At 26.8% G+C, this 21,695-nt stretch overlaps 1 protein-coding gene across 1 annotated transcript; it reads left to right on the top strand.

Annotated features, from left to right (window-relative positions):
- The first annotated feature begins 2,693 nt into the window (after window positions 1-2,693).
- Window positions 2,694-21,096, top strand: LOC135931345 (uncharacterized). The gene is made up of 20 exons (XM_065468394.1): window positions 2,694-2,828; window positions 2,872-3,012; window positions 6,531-6,609; window positions 6,950-7,031; window positions 8,007-8,202; window positions 8,256-8,485; window positions 10,143-10,329; window positions 12,367-12,458; window positions 13,201-13,483; window positions 13,549-13,609; window positions 14,235-14,328; window positions 15,651-15,793; window positions 15,880-15,985; window positions 16,723-16,769; window positions 17,300-17,388; window positions 17,430-17,460; window positions 17,533-17,709; window positions 18,414-18,557; window positions 19,538-19,974; window positions 20,895-21,096. Exons 1-20 carry the CDS (start codon window positions 2,694-2,696, stop codon window positions 20,979-20,981), a joined length of 2,841 nt encoding a protein of 946 aa, XP_065324466.1. The 3' UTR covers window positions 20,982-21,096.
- Window positions 21,097-21,695: the final 599 nt, after the last annotated feature.

Below are 21,695 nucleotides of genomic sequence, written 5' to 3'. Positions count from 1 at the left end.
ACAAGAAACATTTTTATTATAATTATATATATATGCATTGTAATTTTATAAATGAGCCAAAATAATTGTGAGTTCATATCTATTTCTATATACAAAATATATTATTATAGATTTTAATAATTCATATATAAAATATATAATTAAATTAACAAAAATAATAATTGTTAGATTTTACTAATAAAACATTTTTAAAATTTAATTATTAAATTATCCTCGTTTGTCTATATTTTTAGCCATACTAAAGTATCTTTCTATAGGAACACTTAGCGGCAGAGTGGTAATATATTTTATGAATGACAACTTTATTTTGGGATAATTTTTTATATACCAAAATCCCTAAATTTTTTTTTGAAAATATCATTCAAAATTTGATGAATCTCAAAATTTATATCATTATTCACATCCTCTAAGGGGTGATGAAAAAATAAATGAAAGTTCATTATTTTATGTTTTTTCCAGAGGTTAACTGCTTGCAATCAGTTGGAAACAGTTCATCAGCTAAAATTTTAAATTTACCATGATGGCTTCATCCATAGTGTAAAATAAAATTTGACGGGTTTGTTTTTGATGAAACAAACTCGGGCATAATATTTAATAAATTGAATTTATATTTTATTTCATTTAATAAAAAAAACCGTAAAATAAAATGATTCCAAATGTATCTAAAAATAGATACAGATGAATCTAATCTAAAAAATTACTGGGGTTAATAATTTAGGACGGGGACGGACGCGAAAACATCCCTTCTAATATTAGTGTCTTAAGAATTGTTCCTGTTCTAATAGTCCGGTCCTGAAAATGCATTTTTAAAAATTTAGTTATTTTAAATAATTTTAATTGATTTATATTGTGAATTGTTTCAAAAAGAGATTTAAAAATATGAGAGCTAAGCATGTTAAAACGATCAATTATTATGAGTTTTCTAACAAAATTTAAAAAAATTTAATTTTTCAAAAATCCGCTAAATTACAGCTTTTTACAATTTTTGTATTATAATATTAAAAACTTAAAAATAAAAATAAACAAAATGATAGGTTTCTCTAAACTTTTAATCGCTCAGAGATACGAAAAACAGAGTTTACAAAAAAAATTTTATCTTTGAAGATTTTTTTTACTGAGAACAGAGATTTTTGATTATTTTACCTAAAAGTTCCAAAAATGTTTTTTAAAAAAATGTTTTATAATAATAAATCTTTTGTAATTTTTATGCATAAAAAATCTTTCAAGATTAAATCAAAAATTCTGCTAAAAACAATAGGAGTTTTCATCGAAAACTATTTTCTATTTCATTTTATAAATGTTTCCTAGTAAAAAAAATACAAATTTTTTTATATATTTGACCCTTCAGTAGACTGGTTGCGTGTAAATTTCGCCTATGTCAATTATGGCGAAAAGTTATTTTCGCAAACAATATCGCTTAATATTATAAGAGCGAATTCATTAGCGCAAAAATTTATCGCTCCGAAAAAAATGGCCTTATCACTATTAGAGCGAATCCTTTTCCGCTAATATATTTACCGCGAGTGCATTACCACAATAAGTGATTACAAATGAGTAACTGCAATTGCCTTATTGAAATTTGGGACAAGATTACCATTTTTAATATTTTTCGGCCTCGGAATAACCTAGCCAAAAAGTATTCATCAAAATTACTCTTTTAAAAATTTTCTTTATAAGTGTGTTATTTTTTTAAAAAATTCTTCGGTGAATGAGGGATGAAAAATAATCGGAAATAAAAATTTTTTTTTAAATAGTGATCTATAGAAATGCTATAGGAAAAATATTAATATTTTGAATAGAGTAATGGAAAAATAAACTTAAATAGCAAGGCTAAAGAGTTTTAATGTGAATATTTTTCAAAGGTAAAAATGATTCCTGGGAAAATATTATAATTGATGATTCAGTGGATCACCTGAGCGGAGACCCGGAAAAACGTGAAAGACACTTAAAGAGTTTCCATCTAAAATTATACCTTAATATCTTTTAAAATAATTTGGCCATGCGTTAAATTACACTTCTTGCGCTAGAAGCATTATTATATATAACATATCTTATTAATTGAATATTTGGAAAATTATTTTAAAAAATTTAGTCTGTGTGGGAAGATAGTACAAAAAATCTATAGCTTGAATTTAAATCGTTAAAATATCTCTATTATTGTATCGACATTACTATATCAGATACATTTCCAGGTATTATGCTGTATCGGCGATTGATAAATCGTTACATTTTTCTTACTTACATCCTTTTTAATCAAATTTTAAGTAGAAATATAATACGTAATTATTCTCACGTCATATTACATTGTATTTGCAATTATTTCGTTATGGAATGCAGTGGAGTGTCCAGAGTTTTATTTTGGAAAAGGTTTCTTTTTATTTCTTTCCTTTATTCTTTAATAAAAAAAAGATAAATCCAAAATTAGCAAAAAAAGGAATCATTCATAAACTACAAAAAAAGAAATCCAAAATTAATATTAGCCGAAAAAAATTCATGACATTCCTAAAATGGATACCGTAAATATGCCGCTGGCACTCGGAGAAAAAATGAATAAGTCATTTATGCAATTTTTTTTATCTCGCGTAGGATTACAAGATAATTTGTAATATATACATCCGCCCAATAGACATTCGTTATTATATGTCATTCATCTCCCTTTTCTATAAATTGCCTATATTTTAAAATTTTGAATAATGGAAAAGCAAAAGGATTGTATCGATTTGGAGAAAATAGAGAGCTACAATTTATTAAACAATTTATACCTTGAAAAGTTAAATAAAGTATTAGAAAAGGTTGATGATTTGTTAGAAACATTTCAAGATAACAGAGTTAATATAAAATATAATATTCATGATATACTTTCATTTAAAGCTAGCACTAATACAAGAATCAGAGGATATTAGCCAACATTTACAAACTTTAAATTCGAGTCAATCAAATACCGATGATAAAAATAAAATTAAACAGTTTATGGGCTTCAAATCTTGTTACATTACAGATAAAAATCATAAAGTTAAAATTAAATAATATATTTAATTCCATATTTATTTAAACAATATGATCGACTATGCATCTTATATTTTTCAGCAATAAGCTGAACTATAATATATAATATCTATAATCCAATAATAACTAAATTATTTTTAGCAATAGTTTATAACATTTTATTTACTTAAAAATTTTTTATATAAATTAAATTAGTTTCTAATTGAAATTATAAAGTTTATATTTTGTGATATTGATTTAATTTTTGTAATAAAATCCTAATAACTTTCCTACATTTTGATTTGGAAAATTTTTAGTATAGGAAAAATAATTTTTAGCATACCCTTTTGAAATTTTTTATATTTATAGTACCCTTTTGAAATTTTTAATATTTATAGTACCCTTTTGAAATTTTTTATATTTATAGTATATAATTAACCAATTATCAAATTAATGATCAAATTAAATATTTATTTATACATATAAATATGATGATTATAAAATCAGTTTTATAAATATTTGCCATCCTTTATTTAATGTAACATATTTTAATTTAATTCTTCTATTTTTTTAGGTAGGGAAAATTAAACTACATCTTCAAGAATATTTCTCAAATTCTATATTTTTTCTCTCAACCTTCTTTAGTATAATTTCTTTTTTTTTATTTGCTTCCTGACTTCATAATACACTATATTTTCAATAAGTTTGGATTCAGTAGGAATCAAGATAAAATATTTATCCATTTATTGCATGTTTTGGCATTATGATGGCGGAAATACTTGTCTTGCTGAATATAAAGTTGTCATTGGTAAATAAAGAAACTGAGGATGGAAGTAGCATTGTTTCTGAATTTTATATTGAAAACAGATTCTTTTTGTGGTGAGTTTTACTCACATTTTTATTTTGAATAACTTTCATCTTTGTTTTTGATAACTCTTTAGAGAATTTCATCTCCAACCTTACTTCAAGACATGATTTGAAAGATATCTTCTCCCAATCAGTTAATGTCTAATGTCCAAAGCAATGGTCCATTTAAGTTAATATTCAATCAATCACATTGAAATGTTTTTTTTCCTTTTTAGACTATTTAAAAAACTACAATGTTAGCATAAAATCGATATTTTTACCTTATAAAAGATACCCCAGTTTAACTTTGTTTGGTAGATGGAATGATATTGTTTTGCCCTTTAATGAATTTCATTATCTTAAAAAGTTGAAAATCGATTATTAACAAATATTTTTCAATACTCATCTCTCCTATTGTTTTTTTATTATTTTGAAACTTTGGATTTCTAGAATTTAGGCTCGAATGTTTTAATAATTTTTTATATACAGTACTTCTGCTTAAATTAAAATCCATACTAATATTCTCCTTGACTTGTTTTGATTATTAAATTAGCGGTATATATTAAAAAAAGTGAAACATTTTTTAATAAATTTGAATTCAAACAGACGATAAATAACAATATATTTATGAAATTTAATTTATGGAACTCTGATTACAGAAAATCGAAATTATATATATTCGAATCATTAATTTTGAATCCAATTTATTCTATAAATATTCTATTAATATTTCATAATTTATTATAATCTTACAAAAAATAATTGTAAATAAAGATAATTCTTTTACATGTGCCTACAATTTATAATAATTTATTTTAATATTCTCTTTTAGGAAATTTTTAACGAGCAGATAAAAAAATTATTTTACCGCATTAATTTAAAATTACGAATAATTAATATTTTATTATTCGTTATTATTTTAAAAATTATTATTCATATTGATTTTTTTTAAAAAGGTTTAATTTAAATAAATCGGGTTCAAAAAAACGGATAAAAAAATCAATGATTTAAATCATCCGAGCCCATGAATCTAACTAGTTAGCAATACAAAAAAAATAATAGGGCAGTATGTTTGTATTTGTTGAAAAGAAAAAATATAATTAATCAATATTATTATTTTTTAAAATTATTATTAGAATTTTATAATTAAATTATAAAATTTATATTATGCACATAAATTAAAAGTTAAAACTTAGAAATAAATATTAACGTTACATTCTTTATTTCATAAAGATTTTAGAAATTTATAAATGAATCCGGCCGAATGAACTGTTTAGGATATTGGCTTTGGTATAAATAAATGAATTATCATTTTGGATATCGCCCCCGGGTATCGGTTTTGAAAGTACGATTGATAACAGATAATATTAAGTATCGATTGGCACAAGAGGTGTGCGCGGGCCTAATTTTTTTATTCTTGGCTTTTTTCACGGTTGCAAAAAATAAATGACGCCCTTTCACGCTTACTACTAAAAAAATTTGACCCGACCCGCGCGCTCACGAAAGACAATATTTTGATCACCCCCATTGCGCCCGAAAATTTACGGGATTTTTAAATTTCTCAAAACTTTATTGCTATATTTTCACGCTTTTTTAAATCTATATAATAAATCTTTCCTTTATTGAGAAATATTTTCCTGTTTTTTTAGGGGTTTGATATTATTGTATCACCTTCAGAAGGTTTTTACTAATTTTTGTTTCCATATTACTGAGCATTCTTTGAATATTGATAATAATTTAAGTATATGCATAAGACTCTACAATCATTGTACTATGTATATTTATTGTGATTAGAAATCATCCAAAAATTTTGTAAATGTTAGACCCTTACTCAAACAATTGAGGAGCAATGAAAAAGCTTAAAAAATAATATCTTAAAAACAGATATAGAGAGAAGGCAAATAATATTTAAATATACATTTTTTTTAAAAGCTTGTTAATCTAAATATAAAGGGAAAATTAATAATTGAGTATTTTAGGTAGTTAAATATGAGAAAATTTAAACAATAAGTTATTAAAATGTTTAATCTTTCTAAATAAAAGATTTATAAATTAAATTTATTTATTCCCATATTTCCATTACTGAACGAGAGTTGAGAGATTTTTTTTTTTCATTCAATTGAAATTTTAGAAGACCGGGGAAAAAAATCTTATCTATAGAATGCCAAGTTATTTTTTTGTTTTCAAAAATTATTTTTTCAAAAAGAACTAAATGAAATTAAAAAATATATATCATAATTATAACATTGCAAATTTATATTTATAAAAACACAATTTTAAAAATTAAAATTTTTGTGATTCACGGGAAGTTTATGGTCACGTCTAATCCCGTACGACAAAAATCGCAGGATGGCCCGTCGTCTATTTAAAATTTATTCACACTCACGTCTTGACCTATCATGTCACATTTGGTACTGACAGATAATGACAAGTATCGATCGATACTAACAGATACAAAGTATCGATCGATATTGACAGATACAAAGTATCGATCCATACTGACAGATACCAAGTAGTGGTCGATACTGGCCGATATCAAATATCGATGTTCCTGCATCTCTCTACTCATTATTTCAAGTTCGGTCGAAGAAAATTATATTTTTTTGTCCTAATTAGCTGGTCCAACTGTTTTTTTGGTTTATATTGTCGAATAACTTATAAAAATGCCTTTATTAATAAAAATTATGAAATTTTATTAGATACCTCCGAAAAATGTTGACGTGACTTTACGGGAATCTTTGAATGTCGTCTCAGCAAACAATGTCCAACGTTCAAGATGTAATCACAATCTCCCCTTCACTGCCCCTCCCCCCTTCATTTTTTATGAACGATCGAATATAAAATTTCGGCAGCCTTTTTATAAGTATCATGTAGCATGTTATGGATTGATTGAACCCGGACCTGGACTTTTTTTTATCGAAGGGTTTGCATCCCTTGTATTTATATGATAAATCTGTTTTAAGACTACATTTACGATAAGAAAGCTTATTGTTCAAGATATTCCAAAAAAAATGTAAGAAATATTTTGATATTAGCGAGCTCGTACTTTAAGATATAATATATATTTTGATGATAATATTATAATAATTATAAAACATAAATATTCACTTTTAATTAGGGTGCAATGAAGATTTCAATACTATGATCAAACTAATCGAAACGGCCGTAGTGAAAAACAAGTGTGAACCTTTGATTAAAAAGTAGTTTGTAAAATTTTTTAAAGATAAAATAAATTATATGGATACATACTATACTTCTTTTTTTTTCTCTTTAGCTTTCACCTTTTCTGGTTGTAAGCTCCTTCCTATCTATCTAATTTATACTTCTTCATATTGACTCTAACTTTATGGCCCCATTGAAGTTTTGGCCTTCTTCTTTTACGTTTACCCATCACTTCCAAACTCTCAATCTTATTTCCTATGTAGTTCATAGGCCTTTCCATTGTGTGCCTATACCACCTAAGTCTGCTTACCATTATCTTAGTCTTAATGGGCACTACCTTACTTCCTAGTATTCTTGTACTACCCCAGCAATCATCCTCAGCATTCTCATCCCCATAGTTTGTAGACTTATCTCGTCTGATTCTTTGGTTGGCCATGTTTCCGAACTATATAGAATAGTTGATTGTACTATGGAACTGTAAATTTTTCCCTTCAATTTGTGATACATACTATACTATTATTTGACAATTCATAAGTTGAATGTTATTATAGAACTCTCCAGGTTTGAAAATAAAAATCATTTTAAACAAGGTACTGACTTAGGTTGTTAAAAAAAACCAATTTAGCCAAAGTTAATTTAGGCCTCGAGATTTGGCAAATAGAGGTCCAAATCTTACGATGAGCGTAATCTCCAAGCTTACATAATATTATTTTGGCTAATATCTTAATCGGGTTGTTTTTAATAATCGACCACCCTGGTTATAAGATAATATGCAGGCATTTCTTTAACATTTATCAAATACACCCCCCCCCCCTCCCCTCCGTTTCTTATTGGTCTAAAATTGAATTAGGGTCAAAGTTATATCTCTAATGTCCCCTCTTTAATTTTAAATAATGTTTACTGCGTTTATAAAAGAGTGGTAATATAAAATTATAGATGGATCCTATAATAATTGAACCGAAATTCTAATATAAATATTTTTGTGTAACCTCTTTATGCTCTTTTTTTAAAAGAAAAGAAAAATTATTGGACACGTTTGATATGGATGATAAGAAAAACGCTGTCACCAAAGAAGAAATAACAGCGATCAGCAAATCGCTCAAAGAAATTGACGAAGCTATCAAATCCCTGAGCGAATCCCCAGTGAGTCTGCAAAGTTTGGAAGACTTGGACGGCAATAACAATATCGATTGGCTTATGATATCTACTGTAATTTTATGAATCTTAATATATCTATTATTATTATTATAATTGAAAAACAGATCATTGGCAATAAAAGTTCTAAACAGTGTAAACGTTTATGGGACTTGTATCTTAAACCGTCCATCAACAAAAAGGAATGGGACGACAAAGAGAATGAAACTTTAGAAGAGTTAGTCAGAAAATACGGGATGCATGATTGGCAAACTATTTCTCAGGAATTGGGAACTAAGCGAAAGCCCTATCAATGCCTGGCTCAGTACCAAAAACACTTGAAAGATGAGAGCAATGGGTACACATTTTAATTCATTATATTATGAGGGTTATATTTTTCTATTGCTTACTTTTTAGAGGATATTACTAGATTTCTAAATGATTTAGGCCCAAACTCACCAATGCCCATAATCATAATTTTTTTAAAATTGGACAAAAGATATTGAAAATTCAAATTTAGATCCTTGTAACATTTTAAAGGGTAATGATATATTAATTAAAATGCAATGACACCCATTTTAATATTATATTAACCCTCACTCGCATTATTTTTAGTTACCTTCAAATGCAAACCTAACTTTTTCTAAAAGAATACTGAATATATTTTTTTAGCATTAAATTTCCTGGTTTTGGACATAATTCATACATACTTAATATAAAATAATATGCAATAATTCATATCTACCAACATAATATTGTTTTTATGGAAATCTTCTATTTTTTAAAAAAATATTTTGTAAGTAATTATTCTAGCCTTCTTCTGAGTTTACTTTTTTTACAATTATAATCTGATGATTAGCAATAATATAACTGATAAAAGCAAAATACGAATATATTGCTTTAAGACCTCTGAAAAGTGACAATCCCATTGTCCAATAATATTGGCAATTTGGGAGTTTTTGATTTAAATAAATTAAAAAAATTCAATGAACGATTGTTCTCTTTGAGTGATCATATAGTATAGCCTTCGCTTGACCATCTAAACAAATCAATCATGAAATTTTACTGTCATTTAATTTGAATGCGAGTTTGACGGAGGTCGGTCTGACCTGGCTCATGGAATATTTTTTATTGAGGTTTTTCGACAAGCTTTAACATTTTTTTTTTATGAAGGAAAACGACATAAATTTGCCTAATTATTAGGGCTATGCCGATCCACAGATCCGTTATTTATATTGATTTTTCACCACATCCCTTTGAACTAAATGTAATTAAGAAATCAATATTTTTATGCAAAAAATCGAATTATGCATTGAATTAATTTTTTTTTCTGCAATAATTTTAAAAAAGTTTACGGATATTGGTAGTATTAAATGAATTTTTCATTATTCCTCCCCGAGAAATTTGAATTCCGCAAATAATGCATTTTGCAAAATTATCTTTGTCTTTTGTAAAATATTTCCATAATTCAGATACCATATTTTAAAAAAATCTTTTATTTAAAGTATAAATAATAAAATTGTCGCTATTATTTAAAAAGATTTAAAATAAATAAAACTTTGGGTATTCCTTTCTATTTTTATAAAAAACTTTTAAAATATTATAAATCTATTTCAAAAAATAAATAAAATTTAAGAGGTGTTGTGCATTTGTATTGTTTAAAAAAATTATTCAGAAAATATTATTAATGTAAAATAAATATACATAAAATAACAAAAAAAGAAAAGTAAAAAGATCAGATCGGTTTTTACAGGTATCGGACCGATCCGATATTTTTGGAAAACGCTAAATATCATCGCCGATTCTATTCGATGTTTAATATCGGCATAGCCCTACTAATTATCAACTTTAAAAATCATTTTCCAAAACTTTAGACCCGCCCAAAAAGTATTTTGTACAATATGTCCAGCCCAGCGCGATATTTTTTTTGCCCGGCCTATGGACTTTCTAATGTGAAGGATCATTTTTTATTTAAAATTTAGTTTGATTAATTATACCATTGTTTCTTATTTTAGTTGGACTCTAGCAGAAGACCAAAAGTTGAAAGAACTGGTTTCCGAATACAAGGTTGGTCAGCGTATTTTATGGAATCACGTGTTCAAATATTTTCCTCACAAAAACTATGTGCAAATGGTCAAACATTACAAGAGATCTGTGGATCCCGAAATTAAATCCGGGAAATGGGACGAGAGAGAAGACAAAGTTAGCATAATTACATTTGTTTTTTTAAATATTTTATTTTGATATTATTAATCTAATTGCTGACATTTCTTAATTGTGAGAGTAGAAGCTGGTGAGAATCTTGTCTTTTTTTAAAAAAATCTTATTTCAATTGACAAAATGAGTAAAATTTTACTTTTTGAAAATTATCATATAACATAACGTGATGCTCATTAGCCAATAATAGCATTCCTGGATTGTAATAATGGACTGCACTGCACCTTTGTAATCCATTTTTAAAAAGTTGTAAATCATGATACATTTTAAAACTTAATTGCCTATTATAAAAAATCGCTAAAACACATTTTTTTGATATATTGTGATGGAGATTAGAGGTGGTGGCAGATCGGTCCAATCCAGCCCGAAGGCCAGGCTGGTCCTATAGATTTTCGGATTGGACGGGAAAAAGCTTTAAAGCTCATTTTTTTATCATTCGGCAAGTTTTTTTTAAGTTAATTTTATAAACTCGGCTCAAATATTTTAAAATCTTTAGTCAGGTTTGGTATAGGGGTTTAAGCTCTGCTATTTAATCCAATATCACACAACTCTCCGCCTGATGATCAGATATTTTAAATAATCCAGCTGATGACAATAATATGATGCTCAACAAAGGATATATGTTATGATTGTATTATTCATCATGATACTAATTAATGGTTTCCAGCTAAGGTGACGAAAATGAGATAGATCATCAATTTTGTTGAATCAACTTGTCTAATAACAATTTTTGAAATTGAAGGTCATAATTTATGGAACCGTAAATGTATCTTTTATAAGGTAATTCTAAAATGAGAGAAGAGAACATTTATATTATTATAAATATAGCCGAATCACTGATAAAAAATTCTCAAGAAATTATAATTTCGTTCAACATCTTTTACCGGCAAACATAATTTTATGCAAAGTTGGAAGAAAGGAGAAACATTTATTTTTGGTAAATTCTAGGGGTGTACCGATACCACTTTTTGGAGGCCGATCCGATCCGATATTTCAGATATTAAATTGATATCGGCCGATAACCGATCCGATATCATATCTAATTTTGTATTCTGCAAAGATACCGGTTTTAATTTTTAATATACTTTTTATTAGTACAACATCTATAATTTTACTATACCATAACATATGTCATTTAAATATATTATAATGGTCAGTTATAGTTTATATTCAATTCAATTGCTATTATTTATATAATAAGTAATAACATTAATCTATTTACATAATTAGTAATAAAAAAATATATTATGAAATTTGAAATTAATATTTAAAATTAATATATCGAATTCTTTTTATATCAGAGATATGTCGGCGGTGATGGGGACTGTTAATATCACTAGCATCACTAAAAACAGATACTGAAGAGATTAATGAACACTTTTTTAAACAGATGCGAAAAAATAACTATATTGCAGAATGTTTATTAACTAATTATTTCTATTAAAAAAATTAAACATAAAAATGTATTTCGATTTTATTTATAAAAATAAATGGTTTTTTAGATATAATTTTTTTTAAATTTTGTTAAAAGCGCCATTTTATATCGGATCGGAAAATTTTATAATATTTGCCAATAACCGATATTTTAAAATGAGCGAAATATCAGCCCGATCCGATCCGATATAAAATATCGGTACATCCCTAGTAAATTCAGTCATTTTTATGATATTCTGTGGTACAATAAATATATATATACTATTTACTGCTTCACAACTTGGACCAAATACCGCTTGCGACAAAAAAAAACTAGGAGACGGAAAAAAAAATTTGTCAAATTTTTCCAAAAATTTTATTTCTAAAATTAATTACCTAATAATTGGGAAGGGAGAGGGGGGTAAGAATTTTCTAGAAAAAAATTAGCGATTTTTTTAAATATTATGAAAATCTCTTGATTTAAAAAAATAAAATAAAAAACATAATAAAAGCCGATTTCATTTCTCGACAGACTAGACAGCATTTTAATTAAGGATTAATCGTTAGAAATTTGTACCCACCATTTATAAAATAATAAATTATTTTTAGTTATTACTAGATGCCGTCGATAAATGTGGCATGGTGTGGAGTAAAGTATCGCAGCTCTTGCCCAGCAGAAATGAGGCTCAATGTATGAATAGGTTTTTTTTAAAAAAAATCTGCATTTTATTTTCTTAGGTCATCACGCATGAGTGTTATTTTTAACAATTTTACTTTTCAAAAATCAATATGGTTTTGTGATAATTTCTTCATTTTAATAAATTTAAATGGTTTTTTTTATAAAATAAAATTATTTTTCAATTATTAAGAATAGTTTTAATTAGTGTTGTTAAACTGCTCGATTTAAGCCGACTTTTAAAAACGGCTAACTAAATATTTTAGCCAGAAAAATATTGCCTAAGCCTTGAGATTTCGTTAATATGTTCATTTGTGCCATCTATGAGCAAAATCTTAAGGCTTGCATAATATTATTCCTAATAAAATATTGAGTTAGCCATTTTTAAAAATTGGCTCAACATGAGCCGTTTAATAACACTCATTTTAATAACCACCGAAAATAGATTTGTTTTAAAAAAATATGTCGTTTGGCAAGATCAAATAACAGTCAGTTTTTTATTACACCTTAGGAAAAAGTAATTTTTTTCTAAGGGGAAGATAACAAACATTATTTAGCACGATAAAAAATTTTTGAGGGTCGGATAATTTAATTTTGAAATTTTTCTCTATATGCTAGTTATAACCGGATGTTCATCATATCCTCCCCAAAAAACCATTTTTCTCACGAGCTTAAGGACAATGATGGGTCCAATTAATTGATTATAAAATTACACGAAATAGAAATGTTAATTTTTTTTAAATTTTTGTTACCGATTCAAAACACAGGTATCAAAATATTCTTAATCCCACATTAAAATTCGGGAGTTGGAATTGCGTCGAAGATGCTAGAATTTTGAAATTTGTTAAAACACATGGATTCGTATGGTCAAAGTTGACCGCTTTGCTACCCTCTCGTTCTGATAACCAAGTTTTGAGCAGATGCGGAATCTTGTTGCGAATAAAAAGATGTAACACGGACTCCAAAGAAAAAATGGAGGAATGCCTTAAATTATTGGAGCAAGAATTGACTCCTTTATACGACGCATATATGAGGACGCACGAGGAAGAGGTAAGTTATTTATTTTGACGAAACATCCAATAATTTAATTTACATAAATTTAAATATAAAAAAAGGCAAAGAACCCTCGAAAAACATTAGTAACTCAAAACTCCACACTATCCACCAGGGATACAAGTTAGTTTTTTTACTATTATTTTTGTCCTATGTGAAAGCTGTTTTTTAAATATCTTATTGCGTCAAAAATGTGACGAATTGATTGATGAAAGCTAAAGAAAAGTAAGAGTTAAAAAGTTTTTCAAAAATAAATCCCAAATGCATAGCCGCATTCAGGAGTTTCTTATAGAGGGAGCCATAGGCCCGTAAATTTTATTGTAAGTCTTTAAGTCCACATATTGTAAACCTTTAATATTTTTATAAAAAATAATTTAGAGTTTTCACTTTTTTTTATAAAAAAATGCTTTTTATTTAAAAATTTGAATCTTGGTCCCTATTTTTAGAAAATCATTAATATGCTTATTTTTCTTTCAAATTATTGTTTTTAAGTGATATCTTTGTTACATTGGAGGAGGGGGGGGGGTTGAGGGAATTTTTTTTATTAGCATAAAATAATATTAACTTATGAGAGCAGTCAAATTTTTGATGAGGAGCGAAATTTCCCACCCTTTTGTTACATCTTTACCAAAATAATAAAAAATCAAACAATTCTAAAAAATTAATTTGAACGGTGTCCAAATTAGACATGTTTTACTTTATATCCGAGTTGATTGTATCTATTTTATTTTAATCATAATTTAAGTAGAGCCAGCTGACCATCCCGACGAAAATAACAACCAAAATATTGAGCCAAAAAATGATACCATTGACGACTTTGATTTAAAGTGGAATTTATTAGGGTATAATTTACTTAACATTTTTTTCTTTAAATTGACCTTTATTACTGTATAGGGTTTCGTCCCCAGGTAACATCTGGCTTGGAATGGAGGGGTACGACCATTCATCCTGAGTGAAGGAAGGAGGGGGATCTTTTTTTTTTAAATTTTCTTTTATTTTAATTTACAAAAATCAAGAAATACTTTATTTTTTTTATTACTAACCACTGGACATAATATCTGGCACTTATTATCTAGTATAATCCTCTATTGCATCGGAATTTATCCCAATTAGTGGTCTATCCAGTTGTGCCAAATGATAAAAATATAATTTAATATAAATTTCGATTAAAATTTAATTATCTAAGAATTATTTTTAGCTACACTATAGCTAGATATGTAGGCACCCATCTTTTTATATTGCGTAAGGCATGCTCGTTCATTTATTTTTAAAATATCGGTTCGATATATCAGAATGATAGATTAAAAAAAATATTCATGATTCAAATCAAAATGTTAATATTGGATCAAAAATAAATTGAAAATTATTTTCTAAACATTTTAGTATTTGCTTAAATTACTTATCTATTTATCTTCCATGTTATATATAGCATTATATCTAAGAGTGCCATTTCGAACTTTACCATAATGTCGTTAAAAGTTATATTTTGTAACTGTTTCAGTCACAAACTTTTATTTGCGTAAATATAACAATATAATATTTTAGGGCTTAATATTTTTTTTTATATTTTATTTTTAACAATAAACTATTTTCTAAATTGGTGTTTAGAAAAAAGCGCTTTTTAAAAATAAGCTTCCTTAGACTAAACAAACGCTTTAATGTAGCACTTGGTATAAATGAGACATAGGATTTGGGTAAATCATTATGTAAAGATAATAGTGACTTTCACAAACAGCTAATTTTATAAGTTTTTTTAAAAAAAATAGGCAAAAAAATCCTGCTTTTTACAAACAAAGCTAAAGAATTTTTATAAATACGCCAAAAAATAGAAATTTTTAGATATAATTATAGTTCCTTTTTGGGAACCCAATTATGAAATTGTATTTTTAATTTTTATAGTGTTTTAAATATTATGATAGGAATTTTTTAAATAAATTTACATGATTTAAAAAAAATGAATATTAATATTTTAAAAAATAACTTTGATGTCTTATTCATATATGGCTGGTTGCCTTTGTCGTTGCATTCGAGAAAAAAAATAGCAACTTATTACTTGTTATTATTTTTGGAAATATAAAAAAAATGTAACCAGATATTTTAAACAGCACTATATGTTGTTATAATTACTTCTAAATTGTTTTATATTAAAAAAAATAATATTTAGCCCTGATACTAATCCATCTTTAGGATATTTGGATTTTGGAAAAGTGGACGAAGATGTGTTGGCCCGGATCATAAAAAAGTTTAGATTGAATAATAGGGGTCGATTTAGGACCCGCGTGATAACCTGCAAAAGGACGAAGAAGCGTAATAATTTTTTTAAAAAAATATATATTAACTACATACATATACATTTAACCCGCGTAATAATTGGTTATTTTTTCTGATTTCAGGTAGAAAATACACTCATAGAAAAAAATTGGAGACTGCAATGAATCCCGGAGATTTTAGATTAGTCCAATACTTCAAAAAACAGATATTTCAAGATCTCTATAATTCGTACATTTTTTTTATTATATGAAAAAAAAATAAGTTTCTGCTAAATAAAGTGATCTAATTTTCAATTGTAAACTTAATGAAAATATAAAAAAAATTTCTTGGGAGGCTCTAAATTTTTTTAAAGAAATTTTATGTTAATTTGATGTTCAAAAAATATGTGTCAATTTCAATGGGGGCGCGAGGACCGCCTGCCCCCATAAAGTCGGCGCCTATGGTAAGATTAACAGACTTGAGCCAACTCTTAATTAAATTTTTTTTAAAAATTATGTTCCTAAACTTTTAATTTATACATTTTTAGAAGTAATTTTCCCTATTTTATTTTTTTGTATTTTAATTTGAAAAAAAATTTATGTTTCTAATCAATATTAAACTAATAAACCTTAAAATATAAAATGAAGAGTATTGATGGGCTCAGTATAGCTTGTAACCAATTTTAAAATGGAATCGGAAAATTTTTTTTTTTTGAACAGGCCAGACCATTAAAGGTTGGATGCAGTACTCTAATCAGGAGCGTGCGCAAGATTTTTACCAATAGGTGGGGGAAGGGGGTGATTGAATTTTAGTTTAACCTTTTGTCTCTTCCTGCGGGCGCTCATAGCTCTAAGCTAACGTATAATTTTTAGGTTTTTGTCAATAGAAGATATATAAAATAACAATTAATCTTTTGAAAACCAATTAACAATTTTTTTAGTCTACTTTTATATATCAATTATTATCCTCTTTATTTTAAATTTCAGGAATTCGACAAAGAGATATTTTAATGACAAAGTGAATGCAGATAACGGTAGTATTTTTTTATATTGCGATTAACCTGTGATATAAAGGGGGCATATCAAAAACACCAGAGATTTTTAAATTGTTGCCACTAAAAAAGCATATTTTGATGTAATTTTTTGAGTACCCTCCTATTTTAATCATAAACTATGGCTCTGATAATTTTTAAAAAATTTTTTATTCTATAATTCTTAAAATATTAACGTTTTATTTTAGCTAGGGTGTTCCTATACTCCTACTCTGATACTCGCGTAAATTTAAAAGAATAAATAACATTTTCTTATTATAATTATAAAAATTTACTGATAAAATATTTTTTCTATTTATCATTAAATTTTTTTAAATATTTTCTATTTATTTATTATAATTGTAACCAATAAATATTTGAAATATCGAAGCTATATTAAAATTTGAGTGAGATTATAACAACTTTGAAATAGGTGTGAACTATGCCCCCATAGGGCCAAGTAACGTTATTTTTTTTATATTCACCTTACCAATCAAGTGATGATTTTATTATTCACATATTATTTTTAAAAGCAAATTTAATGGTGAGGCCTATGCTCACCGAAAAACATCAGGATCAATTCAATGAAGAATACAACGAAATTTATGGCGTTATTCAACAAGTTTGTTAATTTATATGATTAATTTCTTTATTTTTACATAGATAGTGAATCGCGATATTAAAATCGTCCCAAGTATAAAAAATAAACATAAATTTAATTTTTTGATAAATATTATATATATTTATTCAAACGCGAATCATGCAGATCCAAGTACTGACAACACTATTACTAAATTTTTGGACCACCATTCTTTCCTTCCACCCTATAAAGAGAACATGATAGCTTGGGCCAACCTTTTATACTTAAAATTATCTCTCGAGACCAATGCAAGACATTTAGGCAATTCTGTATCCCTTGAGGAAGTTGACGAACCAGGAACTAGTAATGATAGTATATTAGTCGATGATGTATATCTAGGCTACATTAACACTTATATAACCTCTAGTTTAAAAAGAATATTATAACTTATTTAAACTAAAGCTATTAGCGTTACTCATAAAAGTAACGCCATTACATTTGGCGTTACTCTATAGAAATATTAACGCCATTTCGTTACTTTTTACGTTATCTTTAAAAAAAATTTATTAATCGATATGTAGCATTTATTATGCCACACAATCAAATAGATAATTGCACAGATTATTATTTATTATATGATTATTTTAATAAATATATTGATAATTTCTTTTTTAACAATTTTTTTAATTAATAGCATTTTTTAAAGTTTTTATCCTATAAATAAGATTGTTAATTTCTTACTAACATCTTTGATGCACTTAACATCCGTTTAATAAGTTCTGAGGATGGCAGGGTTGTATTATATAAACAAGGTTTTAATGTGGAAATTAGTTAAAGTTTTCTATAGATACTTCTTTAAATCTTAATTTAAATAATCGTAATAAAAAAAATAAAGTAATGGGTAACATAAAAAGTAACGCCTTTAGTAATAATGCTACTTTCTTATAGATAAAACTAATTTAAGCATATATTAAGTTTTTTAAATAATGGAACGATATTATGATGCTCCAATATAAGTCAGATTTTAATTCCTGTCTTAATTAAACACCTGTTTAAAAAAATATTAGGTTTGGAATACATACAAAAAGAAGTGTCCACTGGTTCTTCCAATATTATCAACATAGGCGGAAATGTTCTTACTCCTATCCTTCTTAATCCTATCGATCACGTGATGCCTATGGATTTAAATCTTCAAAACCTAAATGTCAAAGGTTCGTCATTTTATAAACTTAATGCTAAAGTAGGCTCAATATGCTAAAAAGGAGGGGCCAATTTTTTTTTATGAAAAAAGGGTTGAAATTTTTGATATGAATTTTATATTTGCTATAAAGCTCGTAATAGTGTTGCCAAAAACTTTGATTGAGGCGCTTTAAAAAAGTGGCGCAATCAAGATTTTAACTATAAAATACATTAACAAAACCTCGAGATTTGGTATAAAGAGGACCAAATCTTTCTACAATTTATATGCGAAATATCGAGACATAGGCAATGTAAAAAGATATTAAAATAAGAACCATTGAAGAATAGGAAAATATAAGAACTGTTGACAAGTAGTTAGAATCTTCAATAAGTGTTTGAAAAGCCCCACAGTCTATAAAGTATAAAAGTTACTAAAATAGTAATAAATTAATTAAAATGTACGATAATTTACTTATCCTTTATTGCACGATCTAATATACCTTTACTATAAAATAATCAAAATTATAAAATAAATAAATAAAAAAAATGAATGTAGAAATTGAAAAGTACCAACAAATAATAATTGTGTAAAACTTACAAGAAAAAAAAATTAATTATCATAATCTCAATAACAATTTTCTTTTAAAAAAATTAAAATTTACATCATCTGTAATATTTTTTCTCCAAACTTTTCGCATATAATATCATCTTGAACATATTATTTTAATAATAAAAATATATAAAAACGCTTATATAATATTCATATTAATCCTCCTAATTTTCATAATATCCATCTTATAATTCATGTACTCACAGTAATATTGTTTATAGCTAAAATTAAAATCTTGATTTAGCCGTCTCTTGAAAAGCACATAAATCGAGGTTTTCAACACTGCCCGTAAAAAAAGGAAGCTTTTAAAATAGAAGTTTAATTTTAATATTTAACAATTAAATCTGCATCAATTTCGAGTTTGTTGATATTCATTTTATTTGTATCGGTAATGAATGACAGCTATCCCTTTGAGTTCGGGGTCTCTAATAAAGGCGGCCTACAAAATAAAAATCAAACGTAAGTTCGATTATTCACCGTTTAACCCGAAGGAAGGTGGCGGTTCTCGAATGTTGCCTCCTTGCCTCGATGCCGAGAGTCGTTTAATTTTGCCGCAAGCTATAGTCCCTTACGCTTCTTTCTTGCCATCCTCCCGGCCTGAATCCAACCTAACATCAACTAACGCTAATTCCTACTTCCGTGCGTCATCCCTCAAGGAACCCATACAAATTTCTGCCATTTTGAATGGGCTGGAGCGACAACAACCTTTGTCAGCCTCTACTATAAAGCCAGCAATTCATATTAAGCCAACGGCTAGTCAAGCATCCAGGGATGAAAGGATTAAGAACGCTCATCGAAACAAAGTGGATTACCCTTTGCAGATTGCTAAGCAAACCAAAGTATTTCATTATAAAAAAAATATGAAACTTGATAACAAACTTACTCCTTTCCTTTTAAATTATTACATCCCGCCAAAATCCTTTAAGGTCTCACTATATTAATATTATATAAGTTAGTGCCCTGATCGGAATCGGACAGACATTCTTATGTATTTCTTTAAGCCGGATCTTGATTTAAGATTTTAGTTTAGACAAAAATATATGACTTAGGCTTGGACCTCCGTATCCCTAATGCTAAAAAATGCTATTTTCCTTTAGTACTTATAAATTTGTCCACTTTACTTGAAAAATCGTAGTTTCTCCTCAATCCAAAATTTTCCAAATATTTTCGGGCCGAACTGGGGTTCATCAAAAAAAATAATTTGATTGACTCAAAAAAATAGATCCAATGCAGAGCTCTAATATTATTATTTATGGTAATAATTGAGTTTTAAAATTCGACCCGGCCCAGGTTTATTTTAAAAAAATTTGGCCTGGCCCCTATACCCAAATTGGACTTTGGTCAGGACTGATAGATTTCTCATTTTTTTTTATAACTCAGGAAAAATTTTATTTTGAAAACGAATCGAATAATGAACGACGTTGTTATTTATACGATTCTTACATACGATGAATGATTTGATTCATATTTTTGAAGGCTTAGCCCTTCCTGTTTGGAGTTCAAGGATAAACCTTTAGCTCCTTAATTATGGTAATTATATCACCTCTTCAAATTTTTTCAAATAAATCAGAAGGCACCCTTTTAAAAGGTGCAGGTGATTTGTTATCGAAACTAAACTAACCATAACTAATTGGCTTAATTCTAAAGCTTTTAAATAAATAGCGAACTTCAGGCCAGGTCTCTAAAAATATTTTGCATTCCTATCTCTTATATAATATAATATATAAATAATGTAATTTTTTACACAAAATAAAACAAGGAATATGCTGCATTGAAATCGTATCTAAGATCTATACTTCTTTATCCAGCGATATTGACACAAGCACCTTTAAATAAAGATAATTGAAAGAATGTTTATTTTATCCTGTCATTAAAATTATTCGCTCAATATAATTATTATTATATATATATTTTAAATTTATATATTTAAGCAATTTGTATAATTGATCTAATTATTATTTTATCATGGATTATTTATATGCTTCTATTATAAAGGGGAAACCTATATATGATATGTCACATAATTTTCGCCTCGTTTATAGTAAGCACGATTCGCTTAATCCATCACGGTGTAAAGCAAGTAAATAAACGATAGTATTTATAATGACTGAGCGCTTAGTTGAATTAATGAAATTGATAATCTTAAGATGCGATTCGCTTAAGGAATCTTGCTTACTATAAACTATATCTTTTTATTTAAAACATTTTACATTTTTTGTTTTAAGCCCTCCCCGTTAACAGAAACTAATTCAAGATTAAAAATTTATATAATATAAATATACTTTTCTAAAATTAGGTCTATTAGACTTTTCTTTAGTGTTGTTAAAAAGTTCGATTTTTATCCGAACCTAAGTCAGGGTCGTAAAATTAGTTGACTTATTGATTGACATAAAAAATTAAATTATACTTTTTTTTGTAGTCGAAATAAAGATTCTTGGTATGAGTAAGAAAGAAATTAGTTCTCCTATTATATATTTTTTTTTTAGAAAGCAAAATAAATGGAAAAAATGATATGAACTAAGATGAAAGTTATGTTTTTAAAAGGAAGTCAAAAATCTGG

The sequence above is a fragment of the Gordionus sp. m RMFG-2023 genome, chromosome 1, assembly GCF_954871325.1.
Source record: "Gordionus sp. m RMFG-2023 chromosome 1, tfGorSpeb1-WG-v2, whole genome shotgun sequence".
Classification (NCBI taxonomy): Eukaryota; Metazoa; Nematomorpha; class Gordioida; order Chordodea; family Parachordodidae; genus Gordionus; species Gordionus sp. m RMFG-2023.
This window is presented reverse-complemented; position numbering and strand designations above follow the sequence as displayed.